This window comes from Aquarana catesbeiana, linkage group LG13 (assembly GCF_042186555.1).
Source record: "Aquarana catesbeiana isolate 2022-GZ linkage group LG13, ASM4218655v1, whole genome shotgun sequence".
NCBI classification, from domain to species: Eukaryota; Metazoa; Chordata; class Amphibia; order Anura; family Ranidae; genus Aquarana; species Aquarana catesbeiana.
Window position 1 is genome coordinate 100,801,617 of NC_133336.1, and position 19,848 is coordinate 100,821,464.

The 19,848-nt window shown below is 38.5% G+C and overlaps 1 protein-coding gene across 7 annotated transcripts in view; it reads right to left on the reverse strand.

Annotated features, from left to right (window-relative positions):
• The window catches only part of RYR3 (ryanodine receptor 3), a 1,082,755-nt gene that overhangs the window by 67,137 nt on the left and 995,770 nt on the right, over positions 1 to 19,848 (reverse strand). For all 7 annotated transcript variants that reach the window (XM_073608696.1, XM_073608694.1, XM_073608691.1 and 4 more), the window contains one exon: positions 5,195 to 5,325. In XM_073608696.1, the coding sequence (XP_073464797.1) occupies positions 5,195 to 5,325 (131 nt within the window). The remainder of the gene's footprint in view (positions 1 to 5,194; positions 5,326 to 19,848) is intronic.

The window sequence follows — 19,848 nt, forward strand, 5'->3', positions numbered from 1 at the left end:
CACATGAGTGTTATGATAATTGATATTTTTCATATTTTTTATATTATTTGTTCAAATATGCACATCAATTGTTTTTTATTGTAGTGAAAGTTTTCACTCAGGGAGCGCAGTTTTGTACGTTCCCGTTGCCATTCATTGTACAGTAATAGGCACAAAAATTGGTTTATCACCTATATTGAAGGTCTTGTGGTTCTGGTAGTGCACTCCTGTGCATTCTCACACCAAATTGGGTGCGTTGCGCAGGGTGCATGTCCAGGTCTTTGATACTTTTTTCACCATTTGTGACACTTTCATATTCACCATTGTTGTTTTTATTTTGTTGGGGTACATCCTAATTATATACAGTTGCTAGCGCAGTTCACTTGGTTATTTATCACTAAAGTACAGTACTTTTATTCTGCAGCTGCAACAAAATTCCTTCTTTCTTTTGAGATCACATATTATATATATTTGCAAGCGCTGTATTGTATGATTTTACTCTAGAATAGACAATATATTCTTAGACCATTTCCATCTCCCCCTTCTGCAATCTACTCACATTGGTACCGCATCCGTTTCAGATCATGCACCTGTGTCGATTGACCATGCCTTCCCTACCACATCGTTCCACCAATTGGAAACTTAATGATTCCCTTCTCACTAATGAAGTTGAGGTTTCCATGTTGGCCTCTCACCTGTCGTAATACTTTAAGGAAAACAAATCTTCTGACACCTCCCCCTCTATTGTATGGGAAGCTCATAAGGCTACTATTAGAGGCCGAATCATTGAGCTCGGTGCTCGGAAGAAAAGGGAACATGGCCAACAAATTGACCAGGTGTTACAACAGATAGCGGTTCTTGACAAGCAACATAAACTCTCTTTGCATATTGATCACCTCCAATCCCTTACACTTAAGCGAGAGGAATTAAAATCCCTTCTTAATTTAGACACCAAAAGAAAGTTCCAACGTATATCACAGAAATTCTATGAATGGGGGAACAAACCAAGTAGATTATTAGCTAGATCATTAAAGACTAAACAGTCGCAGTCATTTATCCCCAAAATCAAACTCTCAACAGGTGAATTGGCTCATGCGACTCCGGACATTGCTAAAGCCTTTAGAGCATATTATTCTGACCTATACAATGTTAAAAACGACCTTTCACATCTTCCTCACAAGGAGAGAAGAAACCGCATGCTTTCATACTTACAAGACGCCAATCTCCCTAAATTGCCTATCTCTATCCTTAAAGAACTGGAGGAAGACTTTTCGGTTGAGGAATTTCAGGCAGCATTAAAGTCCTCCCTGTCTGGTAAAGCCCCCGGACCAGATGGGTTCACTATTTTATATTACAAAACATTCAGTGACATCTTACTTCCCCGTCTTTCTGCATATGCAAATTCTATTTCTCAAACCTCCGGACTACGCGCAGAGTCACTTTTAACTCATATTACTGTCATTCCCAAACCAGATAAGGACCCTACCCTGTGTAATAGTTTCAGGCCAATATCACTAATAAATGTCGACATTAAATTATTTGCCAAAGTAATGGCAAACCGATTACTCCCCCTTATACCCAGATGGATATCGGCTGACCAGTCAGGTTTCATACCCCATAGAGAAGCAAAAGATAATTCCCTTCGTGCAATCTCTCTAATCCAATATGTCCAATGATGCTCCCAGCCCTACCCTACTCCTTTCCACCGATGCAGAAAAAGCTTTCGATAGGGTGGACTGGGAATATCTTAAACTGACTTTACGACACTTAGGGCTGGGTCCTAAAATGTTTCATCGTATCTCATCCCTGTATTCCAATCCCTCAGCACAAATTAGAATTAATGGTACGTTAAGTGACCCCTTTGCCTTACACAATGGTACTAGACAGGGATGTCCCCTCTCCCCTCTCCTATTTGCTATAACATTAGAACCCTTCTTAGCTACAATTAGGAATAATGTTAATATTAAAGGTATACAAATAGGCAACAGATCCCATAAATACGCAGCTTACGCAGATGATGTACTATTTTTCATCCAACAGCCACGCATTTCGATCCCCAATTTAATGTCTGCATTCTCCACGTTTCATTCAATCTCTAACTTCAAAATAAATTTATCCAAATCCGAAATCTTAAACATTAATATTCCTAAGTCCGATGCTCTCTCTCTCAAGCCCCTCTTCCTCTTTAAATGGGAAACAAAATGTTTGAAATATTTAGGTATTTATCTTACCCCTAATCTCCAATCCCTCTTCCGATATAATTATATTCCCTTGCTAAACAAGATTAGAGGTGACCTGCGAAAATGGTCCAACCTGTCCCACACATGGTTAGGGAAGGTAAATATAATTAAAATGAACATACTACCTCGCGTCCTCTTTTTCTTTCAAATGCTCCCATTGTGTGTTCCAGTGGGCTTTTTTACTATTCTACAATCCATGATTTCCCGCTTCATTTGGAGGAATGGTCATGCTAGAATATCCAGGGAGCTATTGTTTCGTCCTAAATGCTCAGGTGGTCTGGCACTTCCTAGTTTTAAAGCATACTACCAAGCGACAGTATTAGCCAGACTAGCTGATTGGAAATATGCTCTTAACTCGAAGTTATGGGTACAAGTAGAGTATTTCCTAAGTGGAGTGGATCTCTCAGTGGCTCCCTGGATACCCCGCTCTCACAGGAACCTTGATCGTAATACCTCGGCTCTTACCATATCCTCTTTGGATGTATGGGACGCCATACATAAAAAATTTTCCTGGAACTATGATTCCCCCCTACTTCCTCTCCTTAACCATACATATTTTCTGCCAGGCCTTCTAGACCCAGGCTTTAAAACATGGAGGCCTGAAGAGCCTCTCTTACTACATCATATTTTGGACGGCAACAAACTTAAACCATTACATAGTATCCTCGCTCCTAACCCAGTCACGTTTCTAGATAAATGGAGATACCACCAACTACAACACTTCCTAAGAACCCTTCCTACTCCACTTAGGGGTGTCAGCTACCTAAACGATATAGAGGTAATATTTCATCCCAAAGACCCCCCCTTACATAGTATTTCCTTATTTTATAAAGCCCTCATTGCTCTCCAAACCCCCGGCTTCCCACCTTTCCTGACTAAATGGGAAATCGACCTAGATCTGACCTTGACTGATAACCAAAAGGATAGGATCCTACAATTAGCCCACACTTCATCCTTAGCCTCAAAAATGTCAGAGGTAAATTATAAACTGCTCACTAGGTGGCATTACACACCAGTTAAATTGCACCAAATGTTCCCCGCCAGTTCCCCATTGTGCTGGAGGAACTGTGGGAACAAAGCTACTCATGCACACATATGGTGGTTTTGCCCACTGATTCGATCATATTGGGATGACATACGCGATTTGATTGTCCAGATTACTGATGTCAATATACCAGATGACCCCTGGGCTATCCTTTTTCATGTTACAAAAACTCCTATAAGGGTGTATAAACGCTCAATCATACCTCATTTGTTAAATACCGCCAAGGCCCTAATCCCCACGTTATGGGGTCAGCCAATATCTCCTTCCATAAAAGTTTGGCTACAAGCAGTTGACAATGTACATCTCATGGAGAATATCACCCACAATGTTAGAGGGACCTCCCAGAAACATTCATTAATATGGGATCCTTGGAAAAAATTTCAAACCACCTCCTCATATAGAGACCTCATTGCACAAACCCCTTAAAAACTGTTAATCAACCTTAGCTACCATACCTTGGACTTCTGATACCTTGCCTACCTTTTCATTATGCGGTTTTGCATGCTGGCAACCCACTACCCCCCTCTTTCTTCCTTTCTATCATTTTTTCTTCACTTCTCCCTCTTTCGTCCTTCCCTTCTTCCCTCTTCTTTATTTTTTCTTTTTCTCTACCTCTCCCCTGTTTTCCTTCCATATTCATTATTTTCATTAAACCAAAACTACATTTCTCTTTTTTCTGGTTTCAAATGTGTTTGGATTATAGTGCTCACATGTTAAAAATCTTCTGTTTAATAAGGCAGAACTTTGATTCTTTGTATATTTTATACTGATAAATACTGTATCTCCGACTTACACAGATTCGCTGGCCTGTATGAGTACTGTAATCCATGTTATTGCTAATATGAAAATGTTACCTATTTTGAGATGTATTTATATCTTTGTTATATTTTCCTTTAATAAAAACTTATTAAACAAAAAAAAAAATCTAGAAATGGCAGGAAGGAAGATTGCAGGAATGTAGATTCTTCATCGGTGCAGTGGAGAGACAACTTTAATTATTTGCAATGTACTTAGGCTTTAATTGAGCTATCACTGCATTTCTCCTTTCAAATAAATGTATTCAAACTCGCTTTAATACTTTTGGCCTTTGAAGTGATCATTGTGCAATACATTTGCCAAACAAGCCACAGGTGAAACCACCTCAAATTTTTTTTCCTAAAGGAATTCTTATGAATGATCTAACAAGTCCCGCCTGCCACCGCTGCAGATGGCTTGTAGTTCTCAATGAACTGCAAGAGCTCTGATGAGCGCCATATTAGTTAATGCCCTAATATTAAGGTATTCTTATTCTATTCATGAGTATTTGAAATGTGTACATAATAACCATTTAACAGACCATTTAACAGAATTGTCTAATTTAGTTATTTTATTTATTTTTTTTACATTCAAGTCCTGCCCCAAATCCTAATGAACTGAATCATAATTTAAGAGCAGCTGACTATATATATAGATGTTGTGATTGATTCAAAAGACCGTTAATACTAATATAAGTGTTGGTAAAAGTTAAATATACTTTACCTTAATGTATTCTCTGCATTAAGGTAAAAAATGTCCCAGTATTTGTATGCCTCTCCCTCACTCAATGCAGCACTGTGCTCATCTGTAGCGACTCTTTCCTCTCTCTCTCTCTGCATTCATAGGACAGAGAGGCAGCAGCAGGAGCTATTGGCCTTCTATGGTGGTGCACGCATACAAGGAGCAGCAAAGTGGTGCCAGCGGGGGACCCCAGAAGATGAGGTTCAGGGCCACTCTGTGCAAAACCATTGCACAGAGAAGGTAAGTTATTTATGAAAAAATAAATTTAAGAATTACAACCTCTTTAACTAATTTGTGGAAAAAAAAGATTATTTACTGCATAGCAGAAATGACTCATATTTACTATAGAATCATAATAATGCCATATGTATATCATAATATTAGAGTATCTTACGGAGTATTGATGACAAGGCGATCCCATTGCCCCTTAATGTCATCGTCTGAGGGCTGCTCTGTGATGTATAGGCCATCAAACTCCACATTGCGAGCAATTTCCTTCTCACGTTTAAATACCACCAGAGGAACCTTTTGGAAGATAATGGAAAGGAATGTGTTATTAAGTATCTGGTTATTCTTAAGATAAAGAACAAAACCAAACTCCATAAAAGTCACCCCATTAGACGTAATCAAAGCAACTGAGTTCGACACAGTTCCCACTCTAGGCCAAGCACCTCAGACGCATTTCACCCTCACTGGACTTATTCGTAGAGGTTGTATGAGCTCTTTCTTAACCGTCACTCAGAGCGATAGAGGACCTGAGAAGCAAGCTTGGGACTTGGAGCAGTGCAATCTCTTTATCTAGTTATTTCTATTATCATTTAACATCCTCTTTCAAAATCAGGTTATAAGTCTTTACTTCATTACTGTTGTCTCTCTTGCTCTTTATTGTAATATCAAGTAAAAATAGTGATGGTGAAATAAGTTTAATGTCTATTTAAATGTTTCTTAATGTTAAATGTTTATGATCTTTGATATATATATATATATCTATAAATATATAGATATATATCTATATATATATACAGTATCTCACAAAAGTGAGTACACCCCTCACATTTTTGTAAATATTTTATTCTATCTTTTCATGTGACAACACTGAAGAAATTACACTTTGCTACAATGTAAAGTAGTGAGTGTACAGCTTGTATAACAGTGTAAATTTGCTGTCCCCTCAAAATAGCTCAACACACAGCCATTGATGTCTAAACCGCTGGCAACAAAAGTGAGTACACCCCTAAGTGAAAATGATCGAATTGGGCCCAAAGTGTCAATATTTTGTATGGCCACCATTATTTTCCAGCACTGCCCTAACCCTCTTGGGCATGGAGTTCACCAGAGCTTTACAGGTTGCCACTGGAGTCCTCTTCCACTCCTCCGTGACGACATCACAGAGCTGGTGGATGTTCGAGACCTTGTGATCCTCCACCTTCCATTTGAGGCTGCCCCACAGATACTCAATAGGGTTTAGATCTGAAGACATGCTTGGCCAGTCTATCACCTTTACCCTCAGCTTCTTTAACAAGGCAGTGGTCGTCTTGGAGGTGTGTTTTGGGTCCTTATCATGTTGGAATACTGCACTGCGGCCCAGTCTCCGAAGAGGGGATCATGCTCTGCTTCAGTATGTGACAGAAACCATGAACCAGACCAAGACAGAAGTACAGTAAAATCACACTTGTTTATTAATAAAAATAAAAAGGTAAATAGAGTAAGCGTAGTCAAAGCATAGCCAGAGTCCAGTAACTGGATCAGGTAGCCAGCCAAGCCAGAGTTCAGTAACCAGATCAGGTAATCAGCCAAGCCAGAGTTCAGTAACCAGATCGGGTAATCAGCCAGGCCAGAAGTCAGGGATACAAGTAGAGGAACAGCAAGCAAGATAAGGAGCCAGAAGGGATGTCATCAGCAAAGCCAGTCTTTAAACAGGAACGCAGAAGATGGTTTCTTGTGATGTGACCAAGGGAAAGGCAGGAATGAAGTGAGCTGGAGATCTTTAAGTAGGCGGGACTGACGAGCAGATATACAAAAGCTGGTTAACTGTGGAGAGAGATGAGAGCTGGCAATTAGCCGACAGCTGAGCGGCCAACTCAGAGAAGGAAAGGCTGAGCCAGCCCCGACAGTATGTCACAGTACACGTTAGCATTCATGGTTCCCTCAATGAACTGTAGCTCCCCAGTGCTGGCAGCACTCATGTAGCTTCAGACCATGACACTCCAACCACCATGCTTGACTGTAGGCAAGAAAAACTTGTCTTTGTACTCCTCACCTGGTTGCCGTCAAACACGCTTGACACCATCTGAACCAAATACATTTATCTTGGTCTCATCAGACCACAGGACATGGTTTCAGTAATTCAGTAAATAGTCTGCTTGTCTTCAGCAAACTGTTTGCGGGCTTTCTTGTGCATGATCTTTAGAAGAGGCTTCCTTCTGGGATGACAGCCATGCAGACCAATTTGATGCAGTGTGTGGCGTATGGTCTGAGCACTGACAGGCTGACCCCCCACCCCTTCAACCTCTGCAGCAATGCTGGAAGCACTCATACATCTATTTCCCAAAGACAACCTCTGGATATGACGCTGAGCATGTGCACTCAACTTCTTTGGTCGACCATGGCGAGGCCTGTTCTGAGTGGAACCTGTCCTGTTAAACTGCTGTATGGTCTTGGCCACAGTGCTGCAGCTCAGTTTCAGGATATTGGCAATCTTCTTATACCATAGGTCATCTTGATGTAGCACAACAATTCTTTTTTTCAGATCCTCAGAGAGTGCTTTGCCATGAGGTGCCATGTCGAACTGCCAATGACCAGTATGAGAGAGTGAGAGCGATAACACCAAATTTAACACACCTGCTCCCCATTCACACCTGAGACCTTGTAACACTAACGAGTCACATGACAACGGGGCGGGAAAATGGCTAATTGGGCCCAATTTGGACATTTTCACTTTTCACTAATGGCTCTGTGTTGAGTTATTTTGAGGGGACAGCAAATTTACACTGTTATACAAGCTGTACACTCACTACTTTACATTGTAGCAAAGTGTAATTTCTTCAGTGTTGTTACATGAAAAGATATAATAAAATATTTCCAAAAATGTGAGGGGTGTACTCACTTTTCTGAGATACTGTATATATATATAGACATATAAAGATATATATATCTATAGATAGATAGATAGACAGACAGACAGACAGACAGACAGACAGACAGACAGATAGATAGACAGACAGACAGACAGATAGATAGATAGATAGATAGATAGATAGATAGATAGATAGATAGATAGATAGATAGATAGATAGATAGATAGATAGATAGATAGATAGATAGATAGATAGATAGACTATATTACCAAAAGTATTGGGACACCTGCCTTTACACGCACATGAACTTTAATGACATCCCAGTCTTAACCCGTGGGGTTCAATATTGAGTTGGCCCACCCTTTGCAGCTATAACAGCTTTAACTCCTCTGGAAAGGCTGTCCACAAGGTTTAGGAGTGTGTCTATGGGAGTGTTTGACCATTCTACCAGAAGCACATTTGTGAGGTCAGGCACTGATGTGGGTGAGAAGGCCTGGTTCGCAGTCTCCGCTCTAATTCACCTATCTAGTTGAGGTCAGGACTCTGTGCAGACTAGTCAAGTTCCTCCACTCCAAACTCGCTCATTCATGTCTTTTTGGATCTTGCTTTGTGCACTAGTCCAAATCATTTTGTGGAGGTGGGATTATGGTGTGGGGTTGTTTTTCAGGGGTTGGGCCTGGCCCCTTAGTTCCAGTGAAGGGAATTCTTAAGGCGTCAGCATACCAAGACATTTTGAATAATTTCATGCTCCCAACTTTGTGGGAACAGTTTGGGGATGGCCCCTTCCTGTTCCAACATGACTGTGCACCAGTGCACTAACAGGGTCCATAAAGTCATGGATAAGCGAGTTTGGGGAACTTGACTGGCCTGCACAGAGTCCTGAACTCAACCCAACAGAACACCTTTGGGATGAATTAGAGTGGAGACTGTGAGCCAGGCCTTCTCGCCAACATCAGTGCCTGACCTCACAAATGCGCTTCTGGAAGAATGGTCAAACATTCTCATAGATACACTCCTAAACCTTGCGGACAGCCTTCCCTGAAGAGTTGAAGCTGTTATAGCTGCAAAGGGTGGGCCAACTCAATATTGAACTCTACGAAGAAAGACTGGGATGCCATTAAAGTTCATTTTCCTGTAAAGGCAGGTGTCCCAGTACATTATACGGCTCTTATACCGTGTACGCACGACCGGACTTTTTGACCGAACTGGTCCGACGGATCAAATCCGTCGGACAATTCGATCGTGTGTGGGCTTCATCGGACCTTTTCTGTCGAAAAATCTGACAGACTCGGAAATAGAACATGTTTGAAATCTTTCCGACGTACTCGAGTCCGATCGAAAAATCCATTCGTCTGTATGCTAGTCCGACGGACAAAAATGGACGCAAGGGCAGCTATTGGCTACTGGCTATGAACTTCCTTATTCTAGTCCGGTCATACATCATCACGTTCAAAACGATCAGACTTTGGTGTGATCGTGTGTAGGCAAGTCCGTTTCATTGGAACTCCGTCGGAACTCCGTTGAAAAGTCCTTCGGAGATCAGGCCGACTAAAAGTCCAGTCGTGTGTACGCGGCATTAGTCTTTACTTGAGCTAGTAACCTTTTTTGTATTTATCTGGAAGAAATACCATAAACTTCTGAACATTTTAGGTAGTTTTGGATAGAGTGGTAAGAGGTAAGGTAAGGGTTTTTTTTGTTTTTTTAATTGCTGTTTGTGTCACCCCTGGGGAGATTCACCTTCTCTACTTGTCCTGGTGACTATTTTTACTGACAATAAAAATGAGGGAAAATCCCAAATCTTTGTTTGTCACAAGAACAGGAATAGAGAGGAAATCTTCTACTGAGATACTTCTAAAACATGACAACAATGGGAAGATTTCTCTCATTTTGACATGTCTACAAGTATAGGAAGTAAAAGGAAATCTCTGGAGACTAATGCCCCGTACACACGGTAGGACATTGATCGGACATTCCGACAACAAAATCCTAGGATTTTTTCCAACAGATGTTGGCTGTAAAAATGTGGTAGGGGGAGGGTAAAAACCTTCCCTTCTCAGACACATGTTATGTCAACAGTGTCTTAGGCGTTTTGTTCAAAAGTTCAGTAGCCAGACTGTCTTTAAACAAAGTGTGAGTTTATTTGGTCACACTTGGCAATTACTTGAAAATATATACAAAGTTAAATTCTTCTTACAGCTTGATGTAGTAAAACAAAAGAAAATAATAGGAACAAAAACTTGTATCAAGAAGGTTCAAGACATGTCTCAGCTCCGTTGGTGCTTTTCTATGTCAGAGAGATGTCCGCTCTAGCAGCTGTTTGTGAGGTAGGCTGTATTTAGGCCTAATGTAAACGAAATGTCTTCTGTAGAGTAAGAATGCGTGTGTTCTTCTTTGTGTATGTGAAAAGGTAATGAAGTCATTCTGTTTGTGTGTGTGTGTGATGTGTCGTGTGTGTGTAGTAAAGTGTGTGCCCTGAAGTGAAGTGTCACTCTGTTTTTATACTATTTCAAATCAACTAGTCAGCAGACTAAAGTCATAGCCATATACGGCTAGAACTAAAAATGAAATGATCATATTCGTGATTATTCTAAATATTCTCTTTGCCAACAGCTGACACGTCTCTTAAACCTCTTTGATTGTCAGTAACACACAACAGTTTCTTATAAAAAACTCAAGGTGAATGACCTTTCCAAATGGCCAAATTCTTGTAATGGATATCTTTTAAACTACAGAAATGCAATTCTGTACCAAACCTTACAAATGCATATTAAACTATAATTGGATACATATATAAATATATACTACTTCACACAAACTCAATCTAACTAACTAATTAAATAACTATATCAAATAACTAACTATATTATGGATAATATGTTTTTACCTTTAAAAAGATCTTTACAATAAAGTTTATGACAAATATACTGAGTATATTCTTATCTGTGAAATCACTGACCTACTGACCTTAGTCATTAACTCAGCACATGTAGAACAACTGTTACAAAAATGACATGCACACAACCTAGCTATTTCAAGATTTGTCTTATGCTGAGCTGAGTAAGCTTTTTCAAAGTCAAAGCATAAAAGGGAACCCAGACTGCATACTTACAGATCTTGATTATAAAGCCAAATTAATATAATTATTCTACAATCCCCCCTGAATATAATTTATTATATTAACTAAATCACGCACACTCCATTTATGGCCCTTTCATACACATTTTGAATCAGTTGCTCCAGATGTACCACAGCTCATCATAGCATCAGATAAGCCAGAAGTAATTTTCCGACTAAAAATACCTGTCATAATTTTTTCACCTTTTTTCATTTCTTCCTTAATCAATTCATAAAATTGTTTCATTCTAACCATAATACAGATTTGAAATAAAATACATAATATCATGATAATAAATATAATAACTATAGGATGCAATAATATATTTCCGGCAGCTGTTGTCACTGAGGTATTTCCTCAAACTAAAACATTCCTGCTGATTACATCCTACCCATTTAGTTCTTATTTTTACCAATTATTTTATCTATTTTATTACCAATTCTTTAGAAACAAAAAGTATAATTCCAATGTACCTTCAAAATAACAAAATAATCTTTCCAATTGACATCTCTGTTTGCATCCCTGGTACCTTCAGATCTTTAATTCTTAACCATAACTTTAGCTACTGGAATAAATTACTAAACATACTCATTAGAAGTAGAAATCTCATTCAAGACATGATTTCTATTCAAATTTAGCAAAGGCCTAGCCATGTTTTATGAACAAACTTCTGAAATACCTGCACCTGTTGCTTGCAAAGTTTGCAACCACACTTCTTTCTATACAACAGATTATATCAAAATAACGGAGTATGCTAATCTCAAAAGACATCCTGTCATTAACTCAAAAAGTTAACAAACCTTATGTTTAAAAAATAATAAAGTTTTTAAACTAAGACTATAACAGGTAAATAAGTCACCCAATCTTTACCTTATTCTTGAATCATCTTACCCTATTTAGACTTTATAATACTATTCATACGTTCTACAATACCTGAGTATTTAAGATGATAAGAAACAAAAACTTTACTAAATACCTAAAATTGCATACATATGCTGCAAAATTTTAAATCATAATCTGATTCCATGGTTTGAAATCCAACCCCAATGGAATATGACATAAGTTCACAACAACTTAGCTTTTGTTAAAAATATTATTTTTTCTAGAATAACCTCAATTAATTTATCAAAAAGAAACATTAACTAAAAAAAAACAAATCCTAATATCCTCCTTTAGTAGGTGGAAAAAAACTAATATAATCAATCTATATAGATTTGCCAAATTCCTCAATACTTTGTAGTATCAGGTTACTCTTTCCTATTGGATTGCTCTATAAACAAATAAAACACTATTCAGAAGTTTGATGACAAAGTGTTCTAAAATGAGTAGTTCAGAATTTCTTTCATTAGCTTAAACAAAAAAATCAATCAATCAGTCAGTCAGTCAGGTACCTGGATATGCAAAAAGAAATATTTTCATTTAAAAAATAACTCTATTCATTATTGTTGGAATTAATTATTTTTTTACCATAAATTTTATCTCCATCAGTCTGTACTGATTCTAAGACAAAATGTCAGTCCCCCTCTTTATCCTGTGACTAATATTAAATCTTGTAAAAGAATAATCTTACCAGATTATTGTATTTTTTCCTTTACACTGACAATATAGGTTGGACTTTCCTAAATATTCTATTTCTGAAAGAAATCTGATCATGTTGAAATTTCTTTTCAGAACCAAAAACATTCCTCTCACACAGTATGATTGAATGAACCACACATGCCTGGCACTCTGACTGCTAAACAAACACATGGCAGTCTTAAGATCAGCTTTTAATGCTGACACTTACAGAAAGTTTAATATTGTCATTCCATTGTGCCAATATATTTAGCGCTATTTATACAAACACAGGAAATTCTTTCCCAATAAATGTCCACTAAAAGTTGAAAAAGTGACTTTTTCATGATTAACTTACACAACTGTGGTTCTATCCCTCACATTGCATCTATTTAATCCCCATGTATTTTTAAATACCACTACAACTGATCTTTTTTAACATTCAGTTGCCGCTAGACAAAGCTGTGTGTATTGACACCTCCTGTTTTCCTAGTAATAACACCTTTAGTGTAACATAAGATGTTTTCAAAACAAATGGTGCAAAACCTACAATGTCTCTGACCTGTAGCATTGGACAATGCACTTCCTAACACATTTTTTATAAATACCAATGAAATTGTCTCATCACCCACATACACTTAAATGTAAAATGGCTGAGAGAGATCTCTATATTAATCAAAAATACTAAATTAATAAGGGCTTTCTTTAGATCTTCAAATTATGTATATAAGTTCTCTCTTATAATTAAAAATATTTGCCCTACAGTAAGCCTATATAATTCATTAAAATTTACTCAGACAAATACTTTGTCTAGAAAAATCTCAATGAACTCTTGAGAAAAGTTATTAAGACCCAAAAAATCTTATTTTTTTAAAAACAATTACTTTAGTAAGTGATAATACCTTTTAAAAATACATTTTTCTCATCCATGAACCCTCTTCCAGATATTTGGAAGACTTTGATCCACAGAAGTGAAAACTGTCATGGCATGACGACTAGTCTGTGTAACTTGATCTGCATTTCTCTGTTGGTAATACACTCCTCGTATGTCACAAACTCTTCAGAAAATGATCTGTTACTGTCAGTCTTAGCTAACATGCTTTGTATACAATACACTGTACAATTCGGTAACAATCTAGTTTTTCGTTTTTAAAATGTTTAACCTTTTTACCACTTTTTAAACATATTTTGTTTGTACATCTGCCAAAAATCATGTACACTACGTCATATGACTTTCCTGATTATAGTAATGACAAAAAAATTGTTTAGAGGACCATCTCGTGAAACTCACAGATTGGGTCCTACCCAAAAAACTGCGATAGGCCTTTTCCCCGAGAAAACTCCTCCATCAATCAAAGTCCTTACTTTTACCAGAAATACTAATTTACAAAGACTATTAACAATTGCTATTTTTACAATTTTTTTAGATTGAACAAAACTTTCATATTTTTATATTTTCTCTGGGTAGTTTTAAATAAATTAGAACAATCTACTACTTTTAATTTAATAACCAAATCTAAGTTTGGAATTTTTGTAAAAATTGTTCAATCCTTAACTTATTATTTCTTACAACCAAATCTGTAGGATTTTTGTAAGACACTAAACACCATGTTATTTTCCATAATCTCAATTTCATACAGTTCTTTCCACAATCTTAATCTATACTTTTTTCTCTGAAAACTTTTTTCTGCCCCCTATATATGTGTTTTAAAATGACCACATGTAATAACACACATTTTCTGTTGTTCAGGGCTAAAATATTCATAAACATTTACATGCAGCATTAAACTTAGTTTCCATGTTAAATAACTTCTTTACACTCTGGCATTAATTAATTACCTTACTACTGCATGTATTCCTGATGGTACAGGAAAATACTTCTGAGCCTTGAGATGTTAACCATCCCATGTTACCCTTTTTATATAAACAAACACACTCACCCCTTGTTAGTATGATAGTCCTTGTGTGCACTTAAAAAAAAACAAGAGATGAATAATGTCCTTTAACTTTGTTGTTCGTTGCCTTTTCTTTAGTTTGTTGCTTTTTCTTTCGTTTGTTGCGTTTTCTTTCTTTCGTTGCTTCTTCTTTCGTTTGTTGCTTTTTCTTGGAAGAATCATTTTCTTGTAGCTTTTTGCCTTGTTCCTTGTATTGTGTGCTGTAGTGTGCTTTAGTGTGCTTTAGTGTTCTTGCCTGTTGATTTTTCTTTGCCTGCTTCTTGGACTTTCCATCTTCAAACATCAAAATCAGACTTTCATCTTCGCTTACCAAATAGTACATACATCTGCCTGTTGTACCTCAATGGTAGCTTTTTCAAATAACGTGAAGTCTCAGTTCTTAGGAACTAACCTTGGCAGAAATCTTCACGTACGTAACGTTACGTTTTCATAAACAAAGTCTTGGATTTCCAACAATAGCTTGAAGCATACCGTCCAAATGGCCTTGTCAATCAACTTCATAGGCTGGGTCTTCCTTTTTTTTTTTTTTCTTCAAAGTTACAAACTTTGGCTAGAGGTGAGAAAACAGACATAGAAAAACTCACCCGCGACTTTTATTGAACTGTTGTCCACATCTGACGCAAACGCCTCCGTCTAGGTTCTTTACTTGGTTTCTTCTTGGAGCTGCTTGTTCCTCCATATTTGATTATCAGATGCCATATCTTATTTAGAAGAATTTCTCGTCTTTAGCTGGCTCAGTTCCTTGGACCTTGCATCCTTGTCTGATGGAACACAAACGCCGCTTTCTAGGTTCTTTGATCGTTTTTTCCCGAGACTTGATCAATCATGAAAATGTGTGAGTCTCCCCCCTTTGTCGAGGAACAGGGAAAAAAAAACTGGACTGGCTGGCTCGCCAATGTAAAAATGTGGTAGGGGGAGGGTAAAAACCTTCCCTTCTCAGACACATGTTATGTCAACAGTGTCTTAGGCGTTTTGTTCAAAAGTTCAGTAGCCAGACTGTCTTTAAACAAAGTGTGAGTTTATTTGGTCACACTTGGCAATTACTTGAAAATATATACAAAGTTAAATTCTTCTTACAGCTTGATGTAGTAAAACAAAAGAAAATAATAGGAACAAAAACTTGTATCAAGAAGGTTCAAGACATGTCTCAGCTCCGTTGGTGCTTTTCTATGTCAGAGAGATGTCCGCTCTAGCAGCTGTTTGTGAGGTAGGCTGTATTTAGGCCTAATGTAAACGAAATGTCTTCTGTAGAGTAAGAATGCGTGTGTTCTTCTTTGTGTATGTGAAAAGGTAATGAAGTCATTCTGTTTGTGTGTGTGTGTGATGTGTCGTGTGTGTGTAGTAAAGTGTGTGCCCTGAAGTGAAGTGTCACTCTGTTTTTATACTATTTCAAATCAACTAGTCAGCAGACTAAAGTCATAGCCATATACGGCTAGAACTAAAAATGAAATGATCATATTCGTGATTATTCTAAATATTCTCTTTGCCAACAGCTGACACGTCTCTTAAACCTCTTTGATTGTCAGTAACACACAACAGTTTCTTATAAAAAACTCAAGGTGAATGACCTTTCCAAATGGCCAAATTCTTGTAATGGATATCTTTTAAACTACAGAAATGCAATTCTGTACCAAACCTTACAAATGCATATTAAACTATAATTGGATACATATATAAATATATACTACTTCACACAAACTCAATCTAACTAACTAATTAAATAACTATATCAAATAACTAACTATATTATGGATAATATGTTTTTACCTTTAAAAAGATCTTTACAATAAAGTTTATGACAAATATACTGAGTATATTCTTATCTGTGAAATCACTGACCTACTGACCTTAGTCATTAACTCAGCACATGTAGAACAACTGTTACAAAAATGACATGCACACAACCTAGCTATTTCAAGATTTGTCTTATGCTGAGCTGAGTAAGCTTTTTCAAAGTCAAAGCATAAAAGGGAACCCAGACTGCATACTTACAGATCTTGATTATAAAGCCAAATTAATATAATTATTCTACATTGGCTTAAAGTTGTTTTGCGTACACACGGTCGCACAAAGTTTTCGGAATTTCCGATCGCCAAGAACGCGTTGACGTAAACCACGACGAGACTAGAAAAGGCCAGTTCAGGACCAAGCGCGGCACCCTTTGGGCTCCTTTTGCTTATCTCGTGTTAGTAAAAGTTTGGTGAGAGACGATTCACGCTTTTTCAGACTCGTGGTTTTCAGATCGTTTTCAGATCGTTTTCTGCTGTTTTCTGCTGTTCAGTTTGTGCTTGTGGGTTTGTATCTGCTCTTCAGTGCGTGCAAGCAAGCTACGCGTGAACACTTGTCATTGTGTTCTTGTTCATTCGTTACTGTTTTTCAGGTCGCTCTTCACAGGCCTTGCTGTTCTCACAGGCCTTGCTGTTCTTCAGTGCGTTCTGTTACTTCGTTCTGAGCAGCCGACCATTTTCTAGCCATGTTGCGTATACGTACTCCTCGTAGAGTTCGTGCTGTGCGGGGGGCTTGGTGTTGGGGTCCTGACCTTGACACAAGTCCAGTCCATGAACAGGGTGGGGAGGAGTTCATGGACCAAGAATTGGTTGCTTCAGCGTGACCAGTTCTGTCATATGCCTTTGCTCTGTGAGATCCGTGAGAATAATCCTGATGATTTCAGGAACTTTCTCAGGATGGCGGACCCCGTATTTCACCGTCTGTTGGCTTTGCTGACCCCCTATATTAGCAGACAGGATACCTGCATGAGGCAAGCCATCACTCCAGAGCAGAGGCTCGTCGCTACCCTGCAGTACTTGGCGACGGGGAGAAGTCTGCAGGACTTGAAGTTCTCGACAGGCATCTCCCCCCAGGCTCTGGGTATCATTATCCCGGAGACCTGTTCTGCCATCATACAGGTCCTGCAGAAGGAGTATATTAAGGTAAGATTTTTATCCTTTAATATCACATTTTATTGTATTTATTGTTTGATAATATATTGTATTTCTTTCCTCATTCCCTAATTACCATGATTGGAATATGCTGTGAATGTCCCCTTTGTCCTAATGCATGCTGGATTTTTATGTAATTATTATTTTGCTCCTTCATACATATTTGCCTTCACTTACCTCCCCAGTATGGTCTCCTGGCCCTATATCCACCTCATGTAGTCACTTAACAATGTATTTTGTCAGCTCCATAGTAGCGCTTTACCCCAAACACCCCCTAAAATGTTTTAAAATGTGATTGGTGCTTTAAATTCAGGCAGAGTGCCAGAGGCTTTTTTTGGTGGGGGTCCCCAAATCATTTTTAATCCTCCCATCCCCCCAACTGCTAAGTCAGCTGATAATAATTCTTTATCCATCCTCAATCATCTATCTGCTGACTTTGCCAAACCCATACACACTATACCCACCTCTTTGTTGGTCAGATTTATGGATGAATTCCCCAAAGCATGTGGTGCAAGGGCCTACCTGTATACTTTCAAATGGTACTGTTTAAAGTTTTTGTATCCTATTATTATCTTGATAGGTAATAGCAGAATGTCCAAATGTGCTCAAATTTGTACAGTGTGTATTTATATCTTTGTATTATGACACTTCTTACCTGTCCAGTGGGCTGCCAATAGTGTAACTAAGGAGGGGCTGTTCAAAGTAATACCCATTATTTAGGCATTCATCTCTCAATGAAGTGGAGAGTGTTACCTGTCCAAGAGTTCCCCCCCCCTATAATGTTAATAATGGCCCATGAGAGGGGGTGGGGGAGGGGGAATCTGATAGGTGTACCTTATACTTTGGTGTTTAAAAATTCCCATTAATAAATGTTATCTTGATGTTGGCCAAGAATGTTTGTGTCTAATCTGCTTTCCATGTTTTAATGTGCAAAAAGACTAATTTTTTTTGTTTCCTCCACAGTTTCCTTCCACGCCACAGGAATGGCAGACTGTGGCCTCCCACTTTGCCCAGTGGTGGGACTTTCCTAACTGCAGAGGGGCAATTGATGGGAAACGCATCCACATCGTCCCACCACCCAACTCGGGGTCATACTATTATAATTATAAAGGGTTCAATAGTATTGTGATGTTGGCGGTGGTGTCGGCTAATTATGAGTTCCTGTATGTGGACGTGGGGAAGAATGGCCGGATGCCCGATGGTGGAGTCATCACCCAGACGGAGTTTTACAGGTGCCTCCAGAATGGCAGCTTGGACTTGTCACCTCCAGAAGACAATGTGGAAGGACTCCCATTCGTCTTCGTTGCGGATGAGGCCTTTGTGCTGGGGACCACCTTTTGCGGCCATTCCCGATGAGGACCCTCACCCCGGACCAGAGGGTTTTTAATTACCGGCTGGCCAGAGCCAGAAGAGTGGTGGAGAACCCATTTGGAATCATGGCCAGCCGGTTCCGCCTATTTCTTACACCCATCCATATGGCAGAGTATAAACTGAATCATATAATCCTAGCGTGCTGTGTTCTACATAACTTTTTATGGCAACATTCTGCCAACTATGCTGGCTCAGTTGGGCCTGAGGCCGGAATTATGAATGAAACAACCCTGACGGCGCTTGAAAGTGGCCGTCCTGGCTTGCCCTCCCTGAGTGCCCGTGATGTCCAGGTAAGACACCTTGAGTTCTTTGCCGGTGGGGGGCCATCAATATGCCAGACAATTTGTGAAAACTTGATCAAATAAAAAAAAATTAAGCAAATATTTGGTGACATTTAATGCTTGTGTTTGTTTTAGCTGACCCTGACCAAAATGTGGTGAGTCCTGAAAATGGCGTGATTGAGTAACCTTACAAAGCACTGTTGGGTGTTATTTACTAAAGGCAAAGACACTTTGCACTACAAGTGCACTTGAAAATGCACTGAAACTGCACTTGTAGTGCAAAGTGGATTTGCCCTTAGGAAATAACACCTATTGTCACAGAAAGCAGCAATTACATCACCACAAAAGTGTTGTAGCGTTGAAACAATAATCCACACATTCTTGATTAACAATCTTTTTAATACCTGCACAATCACATGTGCATTTAGAAAAGGTTTTTAAAACAAACCAACATGTTTGTTGTATAACAATTTTTGGGGTGGCATTATCAAAAATAGAAATGCCCATTTAAGATAAAACAGGAATGTTTCAAAACAACAAGAAAGACACAAATCTTGAACTTACAAAGTTCACATTAGGTAGAACTTGAAGGCAATATCAGCCATGAGTATTTAGGAACTGTGTTTGATATTGCGTTCAGATGGGGTGAAGTCACCCCAGGAAAAGCCAAATTTTGAAGATGCACACAAATTTACGAATGTCAACATTTGCTAGCTGCCATCACGGGGGATCAAGGGACGTGTTTTGGGGGAGCAA